The sequence below is a fragment of the Acomys russatus genome, chromosome 1, assembly GCF_903995435.1.
Source record: "Acomys russatus chromosome 1, mAcoRus1.1, whole genome shotgun sequence".
Lineage (NCBI taxonomy): Eukaryota > Metazoa > Chordata > Mammalia > Rodentia > Muridae > Acomys > Acomys russatus.
Genome location: NC_067137.1, coordinates 93,901,277 through 93,920,306, shown reverse-complemented (window position 1 = coordinate 93,920,306; position 19,030 = coordinate 93,901,277). Strand labels below are relative to the sequence as shown.

The window sequence follows — 19,030 nt, the reverse complement described above, 5'->3', positions numbered from 1 at the left end:
GGAGAATGAAGTCTCCCCACAGAGGCTCGCAACAGAAATATCAATGGTTTTGAATGGTTAAGCCAGTCAGCGTAAAGTTTCTTCCCATAGGAAAAGCTAAAGAGGAACATATGTGTTATTAGACTATGTTTCCTTTTAAAACTTTATTATGTGTATGGTGTTTTGCCTCCATGTATGTCTGTGCAACATGTGTGTGCCCGGTATCCAGGGAGGCCTGAAAGGGGCATCGGATGCCCTGGGAGGTTGTGAGCTTCCACATGGGTGCTGGGAAGCAAACGCAGGTCCTGAGCAGCAGATGCTCTCGGCCTCTGAGCCATCTCTCTAGCCCAAGACTAGGCATCTTGCTTGGATTTAGAGTTGATTGTCAAAGCAGTGGTCCTTTTTGATCAGTGTGACTCTTACAGAAATCAAGTCATTCTTACTGAAATGACAGCTTTAAGTTTCTCAAACCAAGACTACTTATGCAATCATTTAGAAAAAGGATTGCCTCCTTTCCTTGTGACTACTCACAGATCAAATCACGTGGAGACAGGAGCAAGCATCAGTAGCCCCGGCTGAGACTTTAGGCACAGTTTGGCAGGGGTTCCTGACTTCTCTGCCATCAGTCAATGATTCCGTCACAGGCCACTAAAGACGTCGTCTGGCACTGATGACCTTTTACATTTTTCAGAATATTTTCTTACATGGTAAATTCTAATCTCCATACCCACCTATTGCTTTGCAGATCTGAGGTTAAGACACCTACAGCGTTCCATAGGCGACAGTCTGCAGCATATTGCCATTTGCCTAGGATCCATCCCAAACAGCTCTCTCTTCCCTCCACACCACTTACATGATACACTTTAAAAGCTATTTAACTTAGATCTTCTCAAAAATATATCTTGAGATACTGTTCCATTTATTTAGAAGCACCAGATTCAGTCTCTAAGTTTGTACTCCTATAGCCATGAGGCAAAGGGCACCAGGCTAAATCATTAGGGCAAAGTTTTTACAAATCTTAGATACTTAGAACTGTTCTCTACTGCTTTAAACATATGAGAAATTATTTTTAAAACTCTGCATAAAGTAAGGTCCACAAAAGTTAACCCTTACTATCAAAGGAGTGAGTGTGCCAGATGCATTAGCCACTGATGGGATTATGGGTGTCTGGTTGTACATATAATGACTTGAGTGGCCATCCATGTGGCATAACCTGAATTCCAGTTGACGGTGCACACATTTTTGGAAAAAGAAGTAAGCGAGGGTAAGCTGAGCTAAGAAGGCTCCAAGACAGTCCTTCTTCCTCTTAGTCCCAGGCACAGCTGGGTTCTCACAGAGTGTTTCCCATCACCACGCTGCCTCCTGAACCGCTGCGCTGATACATTTGTGCTTTTGAGTTAGAAGGATATGAACCTTGTATAGAATTGAACGTATATCTTTTAAATGCCTGGCCTAAAAAAATACTAAGCAACTGAGTGCAGAGAGCAGGTCCCTTTGCTGTTAAAAATGACTGTGGTCCATAAATTTTAGGAGACAGATGACATATGTAACTGGACAAAACCAGGAAATGTGTAGTTTCCAAGTTGAGACTAAACTAAAGTTAGTGCTATCAGTCTGAGGGAGAAACACGAAATAGGGTTTTTAAGGATGGAAGTGAGAGGTGTGTTTTATGCTAAGAACTCTGCCCCCACAAAATCTTTAAAATAGACATTATACAAAACTCATCTATTTTTCTCATAACATTTAAATAAATTAACATGAAGTAGAAAGTACAGCCTTAGCCTTCCTCCTCCTCATCCTCCTTAATTACTGGAGTACCTGAAATGAAAAAGAAAATTATTTCTGGTCTCTTTCTTTTTGTTTTTTGAAACAAGGTTTCTCTATGTAGCCCTGGCTGCCCTAGAACTCTCTATGTAGACCAGGCTGGCCTTGAACTCAGAAAGCCACCTGCCTCTGCCTCCTAAGTGCTGGGATTAAAGGCGTGCACTGTCTGCCTGTCTTGTTTCATTCTTTTTTTGTTTTGTTTTGTTTTTTGTTTTTGTTTTTCAAGACAGTGTTTGAATGTGTAGCGTTTCTTTTTTGGTTTTTCGAGACAGGGTTTCTCTGTGTAGCCTTGGCTGTCCTGGACTCACTTTGTAGACCAGGCTGGCTTCGAACTCACAGTGATTCGCCTGCCTCTGCCTCCTGAGTGCTGGGATTAAAGGTGTGTGCCACCACCCAGCTCTCTTGTTTCATTCTTAAAGGAAGGATTTCATGTCCTCTATGCAACTCTAAAAGAAGTGAAGACTAATAGGCTCAAAGGGCCTCTAGAGTTCAATCAAAGATGAACACAGAATGGCAGCAAATTCAAGAGTCGAACGTACCTTGTGTTCCTTTTCCTCCACCTGCCACCCCCTTCTTTATTTGGTGTGGGGACTGAGTCCAGGGCCTTACACATGCTAAGGACATACTCTTCCACTGAACTATACACTCTTGGCCCTCTTTTTTTACGTGAAATATTCATTCACGCGCATGCGCTCTAAGTCACTCGAAGGGCCCCACAGCCCCCTGCGCTCCGGCACGCCTGGGACAGCACTTCGCCAGCATCTCGGAAGCTGGTCCGCCTCAGGGTCACTCCTGCGCCACATCCCTTTAGGCCTAGCTGTGTGTCTAAAGGCAGCCATTTAGCAGGCTGTTTAAAGCTCTGACTTTCCAGAGCTGATCCAGAGACCAAGATCAGAGACTGGGTGGCGGGGAGAAGGAATGAGGGGCCACAACAGCACAAGAAAGCTCGGTTTATGGTGTTCATCTCCTTGGCTATGTGTGTGTTCATGTGTGTAGGTGCACATGCGTATGTGTACATATGTGGATACTGGAGAGCCTTAGGTGTGGTTCCTGAGGTGCTGTCCACCTTGCTCTTCCTTTAAGATTTTAAAAATTGGGGCTGGAGAGATGGCTCAGTGGTTAAGAGCACTGTCTGCTCTTCCAGAGGTCCTGAGTTCAATTCCCAGCAACCACATGGTGGCTCACAACCATCTATAATGTGATCTGATATCCTCCTCTGCCTGCAGATGTACATGCAGGCAGAGCACTGTATACATAATAATAAATAAATAAATCTTTAAAAAAAAGATTTTAATAATTTACATACTTTTTAATTTTACATGGCAAGATCCTATCTAAAAAACAAATCAACAGAAGAATAAAACAATACCCCTAATATAGATCCTGTGGGTCTGTGTACATGAGTAATGTGTCCCTGGAGACCAGAAGACAGTGTCAGATCCCTCAGAGCTGAAGTTCCAAGTGTTTGTGGGATGCATGGCTTGTTAGGTGGGTGCTGGAATCTGAACCCAGCTCTCATGATAGTAAGTATTCTTTTTTTTTTTTTTTTTTTTTTAAGATTTATTTATTATTATGTATACAGTGTTGTCTGTTTGTATACCTGCAGGCCAGAAGAGGGCACCAGGTTACATTATAGATGGTTGTGAGCCACCTTGTGGTTGCTAGGAATTGAACTCAGGACCTTTGGAAGAACAGGCAGTGCTCTTAACCACTGAGCCATCTCTCCAGCCCCCGATAGTAAGTATTCTTAACTCCTGAGCCACCTCTCTAGCCCCTCCACCTTATGTCTGTGTGTGTGTGTGTGTGTGTGTGTGTGTGTGTGTGTGTGTGTGTGTGTGCACGCGCGCGCGCGCGGGGCGCGCGGGGGGGGGGGGAGGGAGGAAGAGAGGGAGAGGTCTGTCTCTCATTAGCCTGGAACCCCCTGATTAGGCCAGGCTGTCTGCCCAGCAAGCCCAGGGATACACCTGACCTCTCCAGTGCTGGGACCACCAGCTTGCACTGTGACATCTGGCTATTTCACATGGGTTTTGGGGGTCAAACTGAAGTCCTTATGTAAGGACGTACTTGCTTTATACTTGTAAGGCAAATGTCTGAGCAACTGAGCATCACTGTAGCCCATGTTCATGTTCCTGACAACGGTAATGATTATACACATTGAAACTATTTAAAGTCAGCAGTCCCCAATAAGAGGCAGATCTACTGTCCCCATTTCCTAGCCTCCTGTAGGATTCATTCTGAGTGTTCCCTGCCGCAGCTGTGCTACACTCCTGTGCTGTGGAGAGACAGGTGAGTAGGTCCTTTACTTTGAATGACTGTCCATGTGAGTGCAGTGATGAAGGGAATACGGGAAATATGCCTTTGACACAGTATGGTAGTCACTGTTGCCATCGTCACCAGTGCTGGGCATTTTCTTTTCTTCCTTTTAGTCAGTTGGGCTAGTCATCTGTGTGCATAATTATTTTAGGGACAGGACAGAAAGCAAAAAGAGACCATGGACATACTTGCTTCTGTCTCTGTGAGTGGAAAGACACAGGATAATGTAAGGCAGGAGGGTGATGATTCTTCCAGTCTAGACCGGCCCTTCCCAAGGATGCAGGAAGAAGAGTCGGGGGCTCTGGAGCAGGGCATCCTGGCCCTGGCGTTTAACACCAGTAGCAAGAACTGAAGGCCTGTGATTTATTAAGTAGAGAATCCTATGACCACCATAGGCCAAAACAAAAACAAAAACCAACCAAACAAAAAGACCATTTCCAGCACTCGGGAGGCAGGAGGCAGGTGGATCACTGTGAGTTCGAGGCCAGCCTAGTCTACAAAGTGAGTCCAGGACAGCCAGGCTATGCAGAGGACCACTGTCTTGAAAAAAACAAAATAAAACAAAAAAACCCATTTCCACAGTATAGGTGTGCAGCACGGCTGTGGCAGGGAGCAGTCAGAGCGAGTCCTACAGGAGCCTTGGGAATGGGGACCATAGATACATCTGTTATACTTGTCAGGGACCACTGACTTATACACACTGTTCCTAATGAGTTACTCTGTAATGATGACATCTCAGAGAGATATTAACAATATCTTACTATAGTTGGGTGTGGTGGCTGGGCCAGCCTGGACTATATTGGGAGTTCTAGGCCTGCCTAGACTATATAGTAAGACACTGTCTCAAAAGACAGACAACAACAAAAACCCAACAATCCCAGTCCGTTTCCCAGTCCCAGAGCCACTCACCATCCAGCTTTTTCAGCTTGGGCACTCTCTTGGTCGCTTCATCGATCCAGTTGCCCTCAGCAGAGTGTTTCTCCTCCAGGGGATTGCCCACAAACACCAGGTCTTCCAGGCATGGCAGTTCCGCCAGCTTCACAAACTCAGCTGCAAGTACAAAGAACACTTTCCCTGTTGATAAACTGTGGGGTCACACTCTCATGGTTCTGGAGACAGAATCCAGTCACTAACTGGATTTGAAGATTTAAGGGGAACTCTACCATAGAAAGCCATTATTTGAGAAGAGTATGGGATTGGGGGGTAAAGACTTGTCTCTTCTAGCTTTAATGCTGCCCTAATGATGGGGGGACAGAGAAGAGTTGGTGTTGAAAAGCACAGCAAACCAATCTCTGAGCCACTGCATCAGGGGAGGATAAGCTAAGCTGCCTTTGCCTCTACACTTCCCTCCTTTCATCACTGAATTCTCAAAGCATTCCATCCAAATCCTCACCACAGAACTTATAGCAGTTTCAGAAACATTAGCTTATTAAACATGTCCTCTCTCAGCTGTGAGCTACGTGGTGGCTGGAACAATGTTTGGCATATTTCATGGTGTATACAGCAGGCTGTTAGAACATGCTGAAAGAATAACATACAAAAAAGGAAGCAGCATGTGGTTCACACCTGTAATCCCAGCACTCAGGAGGCAGAGGCAGGCAGATCTCTGTGAGTTCGAGGCCTGCCTGGTCTACCAAGTGAGTCCAGGCCAGCCAAGGCTACACAGAGAAACCTTGTCTCAAAAACCAAACCAAAAAAACCGAAAGCAATGTAGGCATCAAATCAGAGTTCCATGTTTATTAAAGTTAAATCAATTTCTTTAGCCTTTGGACACTACATTTTTTTTTCATGATTAATAGGACCAGGACGTACACAACGATATTCACTATAAGTCAAGTGTGTATGAGTGTTTGTAAGTACGTTGTGTGTGTGTCTGTTTACATGGAGACCAGAGGGTAACATCAGATGTCTTCCTCCAATCTTCTTCACCTTACTTTTTAAGACGGCCTCTCACTGACCTGGGCTCACGATTCAGCCTGACTGGCTGTTCCTCAGGCCCAGATCCTTCTCCCCACCACCACGTGGCTTGCAGATGTCCGCTGTCTAGTCCCAGCTTTTATGCGGGCCCTGGGCATCTGAACTCTGGTCTTCATGTTTGTGGGGCAAGCCTAAGTAACTAGTTAAATATCCACTTCTTGTATTTAAAGTTTTGGAATTTCTTTAGTTATGCCTGGAGCTGTTTTTCTCTGCATTTAGAAAGAAAGGTTCCTATTTCATGTACTCTCCCTGACTGGGTGCTTTCGCTTCTTCTTAGTGTGTTGTGAGGTGGTCCCACTCCCTCACTCTGCCCGGCCTCAGCCTCCTGAGTGTGGGGATTGCAGCTGGGCATCCCGTGCATGCCCAGCTCCTGTTGGCTCAGCTTACCCCAGTCTTTCACCAGGTTATTAGACATGTAGAGGATCTTCAGCTTCTTCATCACATGGATCCCTTTCAACTTCTCAATAAAATTGTAAGAGATCCACAGTTCTTCTAATGTCTCTCCTACTGCTTCCTGGAAAAGAAAGCATCCAATTTACACACTTATTTTTAACTCTTTGCTCCTGCCTTCTTCCTTACAAATACATGGAATGGCTTGGTTTTTTGTTTGTTTGTTTGTTTCTTTTTTTTTTTTTTTTTTAGGTTATTCAAGACAGGGGTTCTCCATGTAGCCCTGGCTGTCCTGGACACGCCTTGTAGACCAACCTGGCCTCGAACTCACAGCGATCCACCTGCCTCTGCCTCCCGAGTGCTGGGATTAAAGGCGTGTGCCACCACGCCCGGCTCACATGGACTGGCTTTAAAGAGATCTAAGACTTGCCTGCACACTTGCTGAAGAGCTGACGCTCTGTGGAAGGTCTGCTTCATGAAGACACTGGAACAGGACATCCCCTCCCCGAGCAAGTGGATCTGAACTCTGTTCTACAATTGCTTCACAAACACTCAAGAATAACTACTGAAGTCACAAGAGGAGAAGCAATGGCACCGTCATTTCTATTGAATGGTAATTTCAAATTACTTTCTAATAGGTTATATTATTTGGTCCTGAGAAAACTTAAAAGTAGATAAACCAATTTTATTTTACACAAACCAGTTTATTTGTGTTATATAGGGCTCTAAGATCTCATTTATATTAAGTCCTAGAACTTGCTCTAAAATTCAAGTTTTCCTAACATTTGTTAGAGAAAAAAAATCAAAACACAGAGAGACTTTTATGTTCTAAGAGCCCACACATCCAGAACACATCATGGGGCTGTATCTATCCTATCTTGTCGGTCAGTCTCTGTGTATATGTGTCTCGTTCCTTTGGAGTTGCCTACCTTGATTTTTGAGACGAGGGCTCTCACTGGCTTGGGGATCACCTGTTTGGCTGGTCTGGCAGGCCAGTAAGCCTCAGGAACCCCATTTCTACTTCCCCAGCTCTGCGATTGTCAACTTTTGTTTTGTTTGAGATAGGGTTTCTCTGTGTAGGCCTGGCTGTCCTGGACTCTCTATGTAGATCGGGCTAGCCCTGAATTCACAGAGATCCATCTGCCTCTGCCTCCCAGTGCTGACATTAAAAGTGTACACGCCACACCTGGCCGATTTCTAAATTCTTAAGGACTGTAACGGATTACTCAAGTACATAAAATAAATAAGTTTCCTCCTCCCCTCCCCCACCCCTTAGGCAGCTCTGGGCTTAAATTGGGCCTTATATATACACAAGGCAAATACTCTACCACTAAGCCACAGCCACAGCTAAAGCAAATAGCTTTTTGTCTCATACACCACTACTTTTTGAAGAAAAGCTACCCCATTCATCAAAGCAATAAGAACAAAAATTCCCAGGGACACATTTTGCTCAAGAAATGCAGAAGGCCTTAGAGCAGCAGTTCTCCACCTTCCTAACACTACAACTCTTTAATACAGTTCCTCATGCTGTACTGAGCCCAACCATGAAATTATTTTCAATGTTGCTCCATAACTGCAATTTTACTACTGTTACGTATAATAACATAAACCTCTGTGTTTTCCAATGGTCTTATATGAACCTTGTGAAAGAGTCTGTCGACCCATGAAGGTGTCGCAATCCACAGGTTGAGAACTACTGCCTTAAAGAATTTAAAATTTATATAAATTTATTGAAGAAGAACAACAAAATGAATAAATCTTCCTGTAAGAAGAATTTTTTTGCAGTAAAAACATCAATCCGTTTCAAATACGTCTATACATTTAGTGCGTTTCTATTAAGATTTTCATAAGGAATGTATTTATTTATTTTAAACTTTATTTTTATGTGCATTAATGTTCTGCATACATATATGTCTGTGTGAGGTACCAGATCCTCTAGAACTGAAGGTACAGACATTAGGGAGCTGCCATGTGGGTGCTGGGAATTGAACCCGGGTCCTCTGGAAGACCAGCCAGTGAGTGCTCTTAACCACTGAGCCATCTTGCCAGCCCCAAAAGGCATTTATATTCATGAATTTGAAAGAGTAATTCTCAAATTTCTCCAGAGTAAACACTCAAAAAAAGTCACAGACATTTTGCAAAAGAGAGAGGACTTGTCCAAGCAGATATCAAAAATAATATAAAGCTAAAGAAAAGAAGGCAGTAGCTAGGCAGCGGGAATCTATGAGGGCATGAGAGGACACTAGCCAAGCGGGAACTCACTCACACGTTTAGCGGGGAGAAACCCACTAAGCCCCTTCATGTGCACGCGTGCGCGCGCGCGCGCACACACACACACACACACACACACACACACCAATGTAGGCCAGTGAGGTGACTGCTGAGCCTGATAACCTGAATTCAGTGCCCACTTCCAACACGCTCTCAAACATTCCTCTGACCTCCACAGGCATGTCAGGGTGTGTACACAAACAAACAAACACACGGAGTTACTGAATGGATCACATGAAAGCAGGCTTGCATATTACATTTCAAATGGAGATTCGGATGCACTGAGACGTCTCAGTGCATCAACATGCTTTCTGCCAAGTCTCATGACCTGAGTTCAATTCCCAGGACCAACAAGTGGAAGGGAACCAAGCCCCTCAAGCTGTCTTCTGACATCCGCACTCATGCCACGGCACAAGCATAAACACACACACTAGAAATAAATATAACTTAAAAATAAATGAAGAAGCTGGGTAGTGGTGGCGCACACTCGGGAGGCAGAGGAAGGAGGATCTCTGTGAGTTCGAGGCCAGCCTGGCCTACAGAGAGAGTTCTAGGACAGCTAGAGCTGTTACACAGAGAAATCCTATCTCAAAAAACCAAATAAATAAATAAATAAAATAAAGATAAAAAAGGAGATACAAAACAGCATGCATAATACAATTTCAGTTTACTGACTCATCAAAGAATTGAAAAAAATAAAGCAGTCAGGCAAAATGTGAGCAGTTTAAACTGTCAGTGGTTTGTTGCTACATGTCATATTTGGTTTGGTAAAGTTTCTACAAACATAGAAACATTATTTTTAGCTGGGCATGGTGGTACACACCTTTAATCCCAGACTCAGAGGGAGGCAGGGGCAGGCAGATCTCTGAGTTCAAGGCCAGCCTGGTCTACAGGAGTGAGTTCTAGAACAGCAGGGCTACAAAGAGAAACCCTGTCTGGAAAAACAAAACATTATTTTTATAAATACCTTTAAAAATTATAATTACTTTTTTAAAAAAGTAATAACAACCTACCAGTCCATTTAGGTTCTTTATGTTGTTTCTTCCTAAGGACAAAATCCTCAAGTTTTCTGTCATGGAAAGAAAACATTTTGTTTATGAGAAATAGACACACAACTGTTATGAATCCAGTGGAACAACATTCTAAGCCATTTACAGAACCAGTATCTCCACATAGCAAGTTAGAAAGGTTCTATTACAAAGCAAGCATGGAGTTGGGCAGGCATGGGGTGGTGGGGGCGTTTAGTAGACATTCGCTGCCAAGCTGACACCTTCTCAGAATCCACACTGGAAGAGATTCCCACAAGTGGTCCTTTGATCCCCACATTCATACAGGCTACTTTAATTATAAAGAAATCAAGGCAGAGGAAAAATCTGACATAGTCTAAGCTTATTAATGGGTCCGTAAAAATGGAAACGAAGGCACCATTTTAGACATAGGCCTAGTAGCAGTCAACACCTCCCTCCAGCACTAAGGTGTGGGGGTGCAGAGTGCTCTGCGTGGACACTAAGGATGTGAGCCAAAAAGGCTCACGTGTTTAAGGCTCAGTTCCAAATGCAGCAGTTTTCAGAGGCGGAACGTTGGGGGAAGTGAATGGATCATGATGGCTTTGATTTCGTTAACAGATTAATCCCTTAACAGACACAGAATATGTGGCATTAGCAGGCGGTGGTGGGAATGGGAAGTGAGGACGAGGAGGAAGAAGCAGGCCAGTGTGGATGCATCCTGGGGAGATTTTCCTGCTTCACAGCCTCTGCCTCGCTCTTTTGGGAAGCACAGCCAAGTTTCCTGACATGACATCCTGTCACGGGGTCCACCTTGTCTCAGGCCCAAAGCAATGCTCCGATGAGCTGAACTTGAAAGCTCTGAAACCGTGAGCCACAGCAAATCCTTCCTCCTGCACTTTCCCTGAGCACTCCTCACGGGGTAGAGTCGGCCTCCTCGCCTGCAGACAGTTAGGTCTCCAGGCTGCGGTGCTTCTTGTGCAGAAGCTCCAAAGCACAGAGCATGCTCCCAGCTATGACCGTTGCTGATCTTTCCTGAGGGCTTTTGTTTTGTTTTTAGTTCTGGAGACTGAACCCAGGGCCTTATACATGTCAGGCAAGCACTCTAGCATTGAAGTTCATCACCAGCTTCCCCACATTTTGAGAAAGGTCAGCACAGGCTGACCTAGAATTCATTCTGTAGCCTGAGCCTCCCAAGTACTGAAAGCACAGGCATGAGCTGCCACAGCTAGCTTCAGTCCTTCCGCCTTTAAACAAAGTTTTATTCTTGAGATAGGGTCCTAACAACTCAAACTCAAAACTCCTTCCTTAGCCTCCCAAGTAGCTCAGTTATATATATGTACACTACACCCAGCTTAAGTCGCCATTTGGTATGTGCCATATCCAATTCTATTATATATATAGTTTGATCATTTGATCTTTACATTAGCTATTTTAGTAGATAAATATTAAAATCCAAGGTAAATTATTATATTCTCAAAGTAGGGACTCTGATGGTGGACATCTGAGAAGTCCTAGACAGGAGATGGCACTTAAATGTGGTATTCTTGATCCTGACCTTAATTTCTTAAGGGTTTTTCTTGTAGGATGATGAGGCTGTAATTAGTGAGAAGCACTGTATAAGCAAATGCACAAATGTTATTTAAAAAAAAAAGAAAAAAAAAGAATGGTATGGCCAGGCATGGTGATGCACACTTTTAATCCCAGCACCCAGGAAGCAAAGGCAGGTGGATCTCTGTGAGTTTGAGGCCACCTGGGTCTACATAGTGAATTCCAAGGCAGCTAGGGCTACACAGTGAGACCCTGTCTGAAACAAAAATGAAGACAAACAAATCAAAGAAAACCCACAAATAAGCCAAAACCAAAACCAAAGTATGCTTATGTTTGAGACTGACTAGGCAGTGCAAGGTCTGAGATGTCTCTGACTGCAATATCAGACATTAACTCTTTGTTTTGTTTTGTTTTGCTTTTCAAGACAGTGTTTCTTTGTATAGCCTTGGCTGCCCTGGACTCGCTTTGTAGACCAGGTTGGCCTTGAACTCACAGCGATCCACCTGCCTCTGCCTCCCGAGTGCTGGGATCACAGGCAGAGATGGACAACTAAGAGGTCTCTGATCTGGGAGAACAGTATTGTCAGAAAGAGAACTCTGGCATCAGTGTAACAGTAACCAAAGAACAGAAAGAGAGAATCAGCTAGGATGCTGTTGGAAAATTGAGAGGCGGTGCTTTTCAAACCACACAAGCATTTTAACAGGTCAGGAAACGAATTCAGTGTGTTGTGGGTTGTGTGGCTAGTTCAGTGCCAGCATGAAGACCTGAGTCTGAGTCCCAAAACCCGTGACAAAAGCTGGAATGTTGTACACTTGTGATCCCAGTTAAGTGACTCAAGAGAAGCAAATGCCCAGGACTAGCTGGCTAGCTAGCCTACTTAGCCAGTGTCAGGCCAGTAAAGAAAGCCTTATTTTATTTTATTTTCTGGTTTTCTGAGTCAGGGTTTCTCTCTGTAGCCCTGGATGGCTGGCCTGGAAGTCAGAGATCCAGCGACCTCTGCGTCTCCAGCGCTGGGATTACAGGTGCGCACCACCACAGTGAACCTGTAAGAAAGCCCTTTTTTTACACAAGATCTGGAGAATGATACCCAATGTTGGCCTCTGACCTAAACACACAAATGCACACATGCACACGTGCACTTACACACACTTAAAACACATAAATTTTGTGTATTATGACTGATAAAAAAATTAAGTTTAGCTGGGTGTGGTGGCAAAAAAAACAACAAAAGTTTAAAATGTACACTAGATCCTATGCTACAAAGGACATGCACTGTTTTCCAAAGGGTCCCAGTTTACATGTGTACATTTGATTTGTGTATTTATAGGGATGTATAATACATTCAGATGTACTCTTTCTGCAAGACTTGTGAGGAAGCTAAGGCTCTGGACGTGAGGCTCAGCCCTGGAGAAGGGAAGCAGGGGTCCCCCGAATGCCCCTCACAGAGGAGGAGAAAGAGGACTCAGCGGTCACAGACCAGATGCTGGCTCCCCCAAAGGTACCTATATGCCAATCCCTGGAGCCTGTAACTGTTGCTCTGTAGAGCAGAAAAGTCCTTTGCAGATGTCTAAAGATCTTACCATAGTGCCAGCACTTGGGAAGCATAAGCCAGCAGATCTCTGTGAGTTCAAGGCCAGCCTGGTCTACAGAATGAGTTCCAGGACAGCCAAGGATAGATAGTGAGACCCTGTCTTGAAAAAACCAAAACCAAAACCAAAAGAAGAATAAAAGAAACAATCTTGAGGTAGAGAGGGTCCTCACTACCTGGTGTGTTAGAAGTGTACATGTGTTCTCATGGGAGAGAGGCAGGACTCAACACAGACCAGAGAGAAGGCACATGGACCACAAAAGCAGAAACTGGCATGACACTGACAGAAGCTAAGGAACAACGCAGCCACCGGAAAACAGAACAAACAAGAGAAAGACTCTTCCTAAAAACCTCAGAGGGAGGCTTCAGTTTTGGCTCAGTAAAACTAATTTCATATTTGCAACTTTTAAAACTGAGAGAATAAATTTCTGGCACTTAACTCACTACCGTGCAGCAGCCACTAGAAACTAACTCGTCATCAGAAATAAGAAGAAGTGCAACCAGGAGGCTGGTGGCTCTGTCCACAAGGATAAGGAACATGGAGACCACAGGACGGTGAGGACCAAAATTTAAGTACAGCAGGTTCAAAACACATGCAAGACAGATCTGAACAAAAAAATACACACAGAAATCTGGTTGTCTCAGCCATCTCAACTTTAACTCTATAAAAGTTTTCAAAGGACTTTAAAATATTCAGCTCCCCCCCCACGCCCTGATAACAAAACTTAAGACATGGTTTGCATATAGTCTCCGTCATTTGACATGTGCTGTGGTTAGAACAGGTGGCAGCTCCAAATGACACAGTGTCTCTGGAATGTCTGCTCCAATCACTAGACATTCAAGAGCTGTCTGTTACTGTGGATCACTTACTTAGGCCATTCAGGTTGGCAATCTTTTCAATGCAGTTAGTAGACAGGGAAAGCTTCCTTTAAGAGAACAGAAGAAAACTTTAATTAACATGAAAAGCCTAAGTGGAATGTCAGAAGTTATTTCTCAATAGTAATGCCCACGGAAGATTTTAAATTCATGTTTCTTTTTATACTGAATCCATTTCCTCCCTTCAGTCATAGAATTTATTTCTTCATTTTGAAATCTTTTCCCCCACTGATTAGACAAGTTAATCCACGTTCATTGTAGAGAATTAAAAACAAATGTTTTAAGGGCACTTGGTGTTCTCTATTAAACGTTAGTACATGTATTCTTTGATTTCCTGAGGTATTTTTACTGCATTTTATAGATGAAATTGAGGTGCAAAGCTGTTAAACAATTTCCCCAATACTACACAGTTACAAGGTGGCAAGGCCAAACTTAAAATCCTAGAGCAAGCATCTTACCCTCATGATCTGACTCGAATGGGAACTGTGCATTTGTAATCTGCTTGAAACAGCAAAGGTGATTACTATATACATACCTGGCAAGCAAAGGGTCCAAGCTGCATATTTTCTAGTCACCACCCACTCTAGAATGCTACCAGTGGAAAGAGCGATGCCTGTAAACCTGAGGCTGTGCTTGGGGAGCAATGTCTACTTCCTCTCTAGACAGCCTGTCCAAGAGATGTCCCCAAACATACGAGCAGGCTGCCTCTTCCTACGTGCTCCCTGAGCACACGCTTTGGTGTGTCGCACAAACCTCAAATTCACTGCCTCTCGGGTGACTTTACAAAAATGTGTTTTGATTACTTTAAGATCACAATTAAAGCAAACATTTTCCTTTCATCACAAGGAACAAGTGCACGCAGTAATAAACATGCTTGCTTTTCCTTCTAATCCAAAGGTATCTATCGGTCTAACAGGTTCACAGACGTGTGTCCAAGAGCGGTCTCACTGGCTGAGATGCTAAGCTTGCACTAGGAGACACTGTGCTTCTGAGAAGCTGGGTTCGGCTTCTCTCCTACAGAAAGGGCAAGCGATGGGAAGACAGTTAGGTAAACCCAGGGTGAAGAAGAGGAGAGGACTCGGGAGCTCGTCATATTCTACAGCCTGAGCAGAGACAGGGAAGCGTGGAGGCCTGGGTTTGCTGTCACAAAAGCACAACTGGTTCAATTAGCCACAGAACCCTGCTAAAAACTGTATGGAATGCTTAGAAGATAAATGAAAGGAATGAGTAGCAACCTGATATTTAAGGGCCTGGGAAGTAAGACTACAAAATGAGCAGACTTTGATCCCAATTAGAATCTTTTGTTTTTTAAAAAATTTATTTATTATTATTATTATTATGTATACAGTGTTCTGCCTGCATGTACTCCTGCACTTCAGAAGAGGGCATCAGATCACATTATAGATGGTTGTGAGCCACCATGTGGGTGCTGGGAATTGAACTCAGGATCTCTGGAAGAGCAGTCAATGCTCTTCTCCAGCCCACTTTTGTTTGTTTTTATGAGATAGGATCTCATAATTTGACTCTGTGCTAATGTTCCTCCTGCCTCAGTCTTCCAGGGACTGAGATTACAGGCTTCTGCCACAACACCCAGCCTAATTAGGATTATCTGCAAAGTGCTAATACTAATCCCTCAATATCTTGCATTTAGGTTGATGTTAATTCCTTTTGTCATATTTATTGTATTTCCCAGGCATTTTGAACTATATTTTAAAGTTCTTTTTTTTCTTTGAAGAAGTGGTCTCTTAGGCATCTAGTAAATAAACATGATTTTGATTTTGGTAGGCAACATTCCAAGAGAAAGTAATAAGCAATACTGTTAAACTTTGTTTCGCTCTTTTATTGCTGTACTGTGGGTGGAACTAAAGGCCCTGCACATACAAGGTCCAGGCAAGTACTCATCCAATGACTTTGACCTCTGTGTGTCTATGTGTGTGTGTGTGTGTGTGTGTGTGTGTGCTGTGCATGTGTGTCCACAGGTGGAGGCCTGGTGTTGATGAGTCATGCTGCTGAGTGACTCTCCATCACTCTTTACCTTTTTCACTGGGGCAGGCCTTTCAATTGCTGATATGACATGCTTGCCCTGGTGATTCCTTGGTTGCCTTCTGAGCTTGGAATTACCCTGCACTGATGTGGGTTCTGGGACTGAACTCTGCTTCCAGTGTCTGGCTACTGGCCCGGCTCTCCAGTCTCCTTCCCCAGACATTTTTGTTCCTCTTTTTTATGTTATTTTGAGACTCTGAGACAGAGTTTTGACAAGTTGCCTAGGCTAACTCTGAATTACTATCCTCTGCTTAGGAAGTAGACTGTATAACACAGTAATAGTTTATTGTGCTAGGAAACTTCTATTTACAATCATTTTACAAAAACTGTAAAAAAAAAAAAGCTGTATTGTTCAGTATCACTCTATCAATAATATCATAAACATGTTTATATATATTATATATATATATATATATATTCAATTTATTCTGTCTGCATGTACACCTGCACACCAGAAGAGGGCACCAGATCTCATTATAGATGGTTGTGAGCCACCATGTGGTTGTTGGGAATTGAACTCAGAACCTCTGGAAGAACAGACAGTGCTCTTAACGTCTGAGCCATTGCTCCTACTCCCTATATATGTCTTTTGAGTCAAGGTTTCTTGTGTAGCCTTGGCTCTTATGGACTTGCTTTGTAGACAAGGCCTGCCTCTGCCTACCCAAGGGCTGGGATTACAGTCATGCGCCACCACACCTGGCTCAAACCAGTAATTTTTCACATTTGGCTTTGTCAAGGGAGAAATTACAATAAACAACAACAAAGACCACAGAAAGAAACAAAGCATTTTTCTAGTTTGTGCACGAAAAGGAAGGAAAACTTAACAAGAGGATGGGAAAGGGACTTACTCGCAACTACTAAGTGTGGAGAGAGATGCGTCCATCTTCTCTATTGGGGGGATCTGGGCGTACAGCTTTATCTCTCTGGCTTCAGACGGCTTCTGACCAGTCTTTTCTTCCTATGGGAAAAAAGAATTTGGCACAAAATGATCCATGGTTGCAATGTAGAACGAAAGAAGTCAGAATTTCACAAGGCCTTTCAGTGTTTGTTTCAAACTTATTTTTATACTTCAATAACTTAGATTATTACTCACCATTCACTTACCGGCATTTCTACTTGTTGGTCTTAATAGCCACGTTTTTATAAACCTGGGCCAGATAACTGTTAAGACCTCACAAATGAAGCTGGGCGCGGTGGCTGGCCTGGGAGGCAGAGGCAGGAGGATCCCCTGGCATCGTCATGTCCCTGCTCCCTCACCCCCGAGAGCTGGGCCCGGCGGTTTTAACGGTTTCTGAGGATCTGAACTCAGGTCCTTGTGCTTTTGCAGCAAGTGTTTGCCAACTCAGTAGGTCCATAGGTGAGAGCATGGGAAACCGACACTTAGTGGGTCTTCAGTGTTAGAGCATCTGTGCCCCCATGATGGGCCTAGAGGACTTGCTTTGGGGATGAAATGCAGAAGGTCCAGAAGGAAAAATATTTTATGTTCTCACTCATGAATGGAGGCTAGAAAAGCTGATCTTATCTTACAGAAGTCAAGAGTAGAGTAATGGTTACCAGAGGCTGGAAAAATGTAAAGACAAAAACCAGTCAGACAGGAGGGGCGAGTGGAGTGTTCTCTGGCACAGGAGAGTGACTACGATCAACTGCACATTTCAGATAAGACTGGGTGCAATCAGGGGGAATGGCCATAGATTATGTATTCCAAAAGAGCTATAAAAGAGGATTTTTTGTTTGTTTGTTTGTTTTTGTTTTTCGAGACAGGGTTTCTTTGTGTAGCCTTGGCTGTCCTGGACTCCCTTTTGTAGACCAGGCTGGCCTCGAAACTCACAGTGATCCACCTGCCTCTGCCTCCCAAGTTCTGGGATTAAAGGCATACGCCACCACCACCTGGCATAAGATTTTTATTACCATAAAAATTAATAAAAATTTGAGGTCAAAGATGTGTTAATTACCTTGATATAATAATTATCTGCTTTGGATATGTATCAAAATGTCACATTGTACTCCACACATCTGTACAATCATTACATGTCAAATTACACAGGACTTTAAATGTATAAAAGGAGAACCATGAGGTTAATCATGAATAAGGGGGTAAGTGGGAAGCGAAGATGAGAAGGAGGAGGATTTAGTGAAAGAAAAAGGTGTGGAAAAAAAAAGGAGTGGTTTAGTAAGTAAGAGGAGAGAAAGTTTTGGAGAAGAGAAATAGAGAAAGAAAAGAAGGGGGAAAAAAAAGGAAAAAAATGAGAGGGAAAGATGTAGGGAGGGGGAAAAAAATGAGGGGGAGAAAAGGGAGTTGGGGGGGGGAAGAGGAGGAGGAGAAATGATAGAAAAGAGGAAAGAAAAAAATTAGGTAGGAAATAATAAGTGGGAAAAGTAAAGAATATGCTTAATGCTTCAAAGATCTTAAAGTCAAAGACTGTTGGCCATAATTTACTAGAAATGAAATCTATGAACCAAATCCAAATGAAGCCAAAACAAACCAAAACCAAAAGGTTAGCTATTGTGAATAGATAAGATAAAGTCCTAAAATGCAATTTAAGGAAGATCTAGGTCCAGTCTAATCATAAATGAGATGCCATGGCAGAGGTTGGAAAATCGGGATATCAAATAGAATGAGAAATACTTATACAAAATAGCCCGTGGATAATAGGTCAATTGATGGTATTATTAGTAAGTTTCGGTCATACTAGAACACAGTATACAGAAGCACAGTGGGGAAAACGGTGATGGGACTGAATTTAGGTGAGTGTGATGTGTTTGTGGATGTGGGTGTGTGTGGGTGTGGGGGTGTGTGTGTGTGTGTGTAGTGGTGTGTGGTGTGTTACGTGGGGGGTGGTTCGGTACTCTTTCTTTTTTTTTTCAGCATTTATTATGTCTGTAGGGGTATACATTTTTGGATGGTTGGGAGCCACCATGTGGGTTTACGGGAATGGGAAACTCAGGACCTCTGGAAGCGCAGGTCGTGCGCTTAGCCAGGCTGAGCCATCTCTTCGCAGCCCAGTCTGTACTCTTGCATTATAACAATGTTTATGGAAATATGGGTCAATGCCCATCAGAAATGAGTGTGTGTGTGTGTGCTTATGTGTGGGAAGCAGGCGTGTGTACTGTGCTGGCGCAGGGGAAACGCAGAGATTGAGTACCAAGTCGTGGTTAAGGTGACAAAGCACTCTCTATTTATTTATATTATAGGCTTGGGAAGGCAGGGTCCTTG

The 19,030-nt window shown here is 43.5% G+C and overlaps 1 protein-coding gene across 1 annotated transcript; it reads right to left on the bottom strand.

Moving 5' to 3' along the window:
- Positions 1–999: 999 nt before the first annotated feature.
- On the bottom strand, positions 1,000–16,807 carry Dnal1 (dynein axonemal light chain 1). Its single transcript, XM_051149043.1, has 6 exons — positions 16,665–16,807; positions 13,768–13,823; positions 9,768–9,823; positions 6,481–6,607; positions 5,026–5,166; positions 1,000–1,797 (listed from the first exon to the last, which is right to left on the bottom strand). Exons 1-6 carry the CDS (start codon positions 16,697–16,699, stop codon positions 1,757–1,759), a joined length of 456 nt encoding a protein of 151 aa, XP_051005000.1. The 5' UTR covers positions 16,700–16,807; the 3' UTR covers positions 1,000–1,756.
- Positions 16,808–19,030: the final 2,223 nt, after the last annotated feature.

Bases quoted from the DNA above. Each gene is read 5' to 3' on its own strand.
- Dnal1 (XM_051149043.1), bottom strand. From the start codon at position 16,699: ATGGACGCATCTCTCTCCACACTTAGTAGTTGCGA. The intron at 9,824-13,767 runs GTAAGTGATCCA...TTTCCATGACAG, and splicing joins TGCCAACCTGAATGGCCTAA to AAAACTTGAGGATTTTGTCC. The intron at 5,167-6,480 runs GTAAGCTGAGCC...TTGTACTTGCAG, and splicing joins TAACCTGGTGAAAGACTGGG to CTGAGTTTGTGAAGCTGGCG.